The following is a 5,622-nucleotide window of genomic DNA, read 5'->3' as shown; positions in this document are numbered from 1 at the left end:
GGATGAAAACATTGTACATGATCCTTATTAGACCTTTGACAACTGCAGACATGCACACATTTTTGTCCCAGAGAGAGGCATTATGCAGTTTTCAACCAGTTTAATGCAGCATTCGTAGATTCTATTTCCCTTGGTATCTGGTTAATGCATGTGCATGCCATAACGATGATCAATTTTGACAATGCTGGTTTGTAGATGATTTTTTTGTTGTTTCTTCCTTCTGTCAACATTCGCACTGCAAGCGAATTGAACGTGAAATCAAGATGTGTTTTTCTTTCATTAAGTTAAGGCGATTACTCTTCGCTGATCTCCCACTTGAACCTTTCTTATCGGTCAATGATTAAGAAATCAAAGATAAAATATTAGAAACAGCTCAACAAATATAAATTTTTAATAAGATTTAAAAACAGAACAAATATACTGGAGGCGCAGTAAGACAATGTAGGAATGTAGCCCCTTGTCTTGTGTCCCCGATAACAAGATGTTACAGAGAACCGTATTGATAAGCTCTCATCCAACACATTATAGAGTCGATGGAATTATCTCTATGATGATACTTTAAGTCAATACAATCCTCCGTTTCTAACCAGTCTTGGTGCAATTTGGTTGAAGTGAATGTATTTTTTTTTAATTTCCCTTGATGTTAACAAAGCTTGATGATGAAAAAAAACGTAATCCGTATGGGTATTCTCTTTGTAGTAATAGACGGAGTCATCTTCTGAAGAATTATATTATCGACAGATATCTTTAAGACAATAACTACCCTCTTACCTTCAATACTACATCAGTAAAATATCCTCATAAAGTGTCTTGATTAATTTTATCAAGGACATTGGTGATATATATAATCTCTGACACAATTCTCTAATGTAAAAAAAATGCAGGAAAAACGTGCTGCATGTAATCTCTAGATAATTTTGGAATGTATTTTTGTCGAGAGGAAGTGCATCCACATATTTCAAATTGTCTTCAACGATTTGAATAATTTTTTGTCAGAAGCATTTAGCACGTGCCGATGTTTATCAAATAGTAGAACGCGCGGGGCTTTTGTGGTAATCAATTCTATACCCTTTAATTGTAAATTCTAGAATTGCTTCCAAGTAATCTAACGAAATCTTATCCGCCCAGGAACCTGATGCCAATTTCTCTCTAAAACCACAGTGGCCTCCCCTTTCCATGGTCAGCATAAAAAAGTTTGGATAATACTTGAATAAGTCATGTGGAATGGAATTTTTGCTGTACACAGGGTCGTCTAAGCTGCATATAAATAACAGTGGGACTGATATATCGTCCACATCCCTTAAAGGGTTGTTTCTCTCGTAAAACTCCTCCATGTCTTCACAACCAAACATTTTCAAAAAAACATGACTGTCAAATTTTTTGAGTGACCATGAGGTTAGAGCACCGGGTACGTCTATGACATTACTAAGAGCCCGAGCATGTCTCCAAATAATGTATTTCATATACAGTAGTACGAATATGTTGTAAATCCCTGAGAAAATGTCAGATGAGCGTTGATTCATTTCAAAACAAGGTGAGACACAGACTCCCGCGCAAATGTGAGCAGACGACCCGAATTCACCGAGATAAGACAGAAATAAGTCACACCCAGACCCGAATGATACAACTGTTATAAGTGTTTTAGGACATCTGTCGTGAATATAAATTATAACCTGCCGAAGATCAGAGGGGTCTCCATAACTTTGTAATTTAGGGGTGGTCAGAAACGTTCCTCCGTGACCTCTTCTGTTGAAAACAACGCATTGCATTCCTCTGCAAGACGCAGCGTCACATAACGACGAGACGCTCAGTGCGTCACCGGTTAGTCCAGGAATGATAAGGATTACTGTCCTTTTCTTCTTCTTTGGGAGGTTAACATTTGTCACCCAATCCAGTGCCACGACCCCTTTATCTCTCAACTGAAGGTATTCTCTGTCAAACTGACACTTGCAGTTATGTGGAATTATCCATGGAAGCAGAGTTTGAATGTGACAATTCTTAATCCAAGGCGATGGCGAAAACGTCCGAGTCATGAACCTACACCTTTTAAGTATATGAGTCGCTAAAGTTGATTCCTTGTAGAAAAGTTTGGGAAGTATTTCCTTAGAACTTACAAAACTTTTTAAGTAGACAAACAAACTTAACACCAAGGTCCCGACAATAGCAATGTAAAACGGCAGCCACAGTACCGTGTAGAGAGCCAGCATTACGTAAGAAAAATAAGCACTCTTCTCCGGAGCTCTTACCACAGCCGCTCCGTGAACGTTCTGCCTGCTGTTAAAGGGGCTATGAATTATATATTGGTTATCATTTGGTCGTGGTGTCAATCCTTTCCTCCCCGCTTCTCTCATGACAGTTTCCGCGATCATTGGTTTAGGCCGGGATCAATCATGAGTTATCCCTTTCTTTTATTCCATTCACTCGGAGAATAGATTACCAACTAGAATGTAAAGTCCATCACCGAACCATCAATCTCACTGGACAGAATAATCCCGAGATTTTATCTACAATTCCTAGAGTTGTTAATGAGTGACACAATTACAAATTTATCACTGCTTTCCGTATTAAGTTGTTAGGAGAACTTTTTCCATTAATGAGGTAGCTCCCGTGCTCGCGGTCTCGCGGGACTTGGTGGTAATGACGGTTTACTTCTGTTCGGTTGTCCCTCACCAATCACCACAGCGAACTAGGTGTGTGATTTACCGCTCTCTGCTGCAGACGATATTTATCTTATCAAAATTCAATAATTTTGCAAAGCGATAAGTTTGTTAAAATGCTATCCAAAGACGGCGTGTGCTGCTACTAAACACTTATTAGCACTTATATCAAATTCTTGCGCTGTTTGCATAAGTAAATCTCTGTAGATCGTAAACATTCCGAATGTAACTTCTGTTTGCTTTTAAAAGATAGCTTCTTATTTATGAAGAAATTCTTGAATAAATGAAAGAAAAAAGTGATGATTCAGATGAAGCTAATTTGTATGGAGGAAAAAAAGCCCAATAGCGTGACAGAGCTACTAAGAAGATCTGTTTGCGTCAATACATGTATCTTTTTGTGTCTCTAGAATTTCCTGGGGGACCATGCAAATTTATGAAACAAGTAATGTCGAAAAACTGCCCGAAGACTGCATGGAGGGAGAACACGCATCTCATAAAAAGTGGTCACATCATAAAACCACTTAGAAATCTTAAACGTTAAATTGAATCAATACAAAAAATAGTTAAGATAATAATGTAATTTAACCAATTGTTCAACCAACGAATAATAACCTGCTGTCAAATTATCGTTAAGAAAATTGTTTCGATTTGATGAGGGTTGATTAGTTACCGAGATTTACAGTACCCTACTTCTATTATAAGAGCTCAGCATGTTTATCTATTTTGTATTCGTTATTAATTGTATAATACCCTGTTCACGATTCTTAATGGTGATTGAACACTGTTCGTTATCTCCACATTTTAATGTAAATGTTTTAAAGAAACAGAAATTTAACTGTGTTTTACAAATTATAATAAGCAAATTATTTAAAATGTATCAGAAATAAAATTGATACTTGGAAAACACACCTGCTGTATACTAGTATTAAAAATTAAATAAATGAAAGGAATTCGTGATTAATTTTAAAAAGACATCAATTTTGTCGCGAAAAACCATTCACATTTAGCCCCCCCCCCCCCCCCAAAAAAAAATTGAAGTTTTGATATCTAAGAAATACACCTGCTGTATACTAGTATTAAGAATTAATTAAATGAAAGGAATTCGTAATGAATTAAAAAAAACATCCATTTTGTAGCGAAAAATGATTCACATTTAGCCTAAAAATAATTAAAGTTTTGATCTCTAAGAAATTTTATTTGTATTTGAGAGATTTATGTCGTCTCCTCTGGTAATCTGATGCAGGACAGGTTGAATGTATGGCAGTATGAGCAGCTGTTACAACAGGACGACAGGTGCGCGTGTATTCACATGGTTTATTTAAGTACAACTTTTAAAAAAATATTCATGCTATGTAATGTTATTTCTTTTTCTAAATGATTTGTACTTTGTTTTCTACTTTATGCCTGGATTAGTAATTGTTTCAAATCTCTTCTAAAAATACTTTGGTCCAATATCTTTAAGTTATTTAAAAAAAAAAGAAAAAGTATTTAAAATGTTGATAATACTAAAATTATGTGTTAATGAACATCTTCTCTAAATACGTCAATAATAAAAATGAGTGTAAAACATTTTATAAATTTATTTCATTCTGCCTTTTGATATTTATTTCAAAAATTGACCTGTTCGTTTATATACATTAACTTCATGTTCCTATATTGTATGATAATGTTATTTGATAAAATATACAGATTATTTGGCTTTAAAGTCCATTAAAATCAATTCAAATTGGGATCCCTCTAAAACCTCAGAGTTGGGATCAGATACACTGTAGGAGTAAGTTTTCCTGGTGCTCCTTGACAAGATCGGACAAACGGGAAAATTATAGACTTTTTAGTGTGAAAATAATGATCTATCAATTCAGTTTGTTTGAAAAAAATCTAACAATATCGAATTAATGATAGATTTTTTTACTGACAAGGCCATAGACCATAAAATTTGTGAAATAAGACTTTAAACGAGATTGGTGACCCCTTTATCACCAACTTATTGATCAATAGCTTGCCCTGTTTTAGAATTGTTGGTACCAAAAATAAAAAAAAATAATAAACCCATATAGCATTCTCTTAAGTATTAATTCAGTTGGGAGACAAAATTCTCCAAGCAAATGCAACTGGTAATAGTATACATGGGTTTATATTACACGTATTACGTTTTTGTTATTGGTTACTATTAAACCATTAACCACGTTTTTGCTATTAAAATACAGTATCTTAATATGAAACAGATGTGTCGGACGTTGTGGCGTCTTTTATTTCGAAAGCGATAGGTCGAATCAACGTAGGAATAAAATGAATACTATCAATTGATAAATCTAAATATTGAATTACAGTTATATATATCGACGAAGTATTGTCAATTAACAATAGTAATTAGTTTCCATTCTTATGTCCATACGATATATCCTGGTGAGCTTGAGATAAAAGATACCAAAGATTCTGACACATCTGTTTCATATTTGGATATTTTATTTGAAAAAGACGTTAATGGATTGGTAATTTAACAATCAAGCTCTATGATAAACGTGATGACTTAAACTTTTCCAACGTCAACTTCCCTTACCTATGCAGCAATATACCTTCATCACCTGCATACGGAGTTTATATATATCAGTTGATCGATACGCAAGAGCATGCACTACGTATGAGCACTTTCTAAAACGAGGTAAATAATTGACAAATAAGTTGATGAAACAAGAATTTCAGCAGTCTTGATAAAGTCATCATTACGTAAGTTCTATAGTCGATACAATGACCTTGTCAGCAAAAACATTTTATCATTGAGTTAAATGCTGACTTGTTTTTTTTTTTTCATGCGAATTTTTAGTCCATTATTTAAATACTGAATTGACGACGAATTTTTTTCCCCGATCATGACGAGGAATACACGGCGGGTGTGATTGGTCAGCAGGGGATGCTTACTCCTCCATGGTACCTCATCCCACCTCCGATGTTTTGGATGTCCGTG

General features: G+C 34.8%; 1 protein-coding gene across 1 annotated transcript; it reads right to left on the bottom strand.

Annotated features, from left to right (window-relative positions):
* Window positions 1–375: 375 nt before the first annotated feature.
* LOC134253310 (protein ABHD15-like) lies at window positions 376–2,737 on the bottom strand. The gene has a single exon (XM_062735833.1). The coding sequence runs from the start codon at window positions 2,367–2,369 to the stop codon at window positions 1,023–1,025; it is 1,347 nt and encodes a 448-aa protein (XP_062591817.1). The 5' UTR covers window positions 2,370–2,737; the 3' UTR covers window positions 376–1,022.
* Between the last annotated feature and the right edge of the window lie 2,885 nt (window positions 2,738–5,622).

The sequence above is a fragment of the Saccostrea cucullata genome, unplaced genomic scaffold (assembly GCF_032062105.1).
Source record: "Saccostrea cucullata isolate Sc308-1 unplaced genomic scaffold, CSIRO_AGI_Scuc_v1 ctg176, whole genome shotgun sequence".
NCBI lineage: Eukaryota > Metazoa > Mollusca > Bivalvia > Ostreida > Ostreidae > Saccostrea > Saccostrea cuccullata.
Note: the sequence above shows the minus strand (reverse complement) of the source record. Positions and strands in the feature narration are given on the sequence as shown.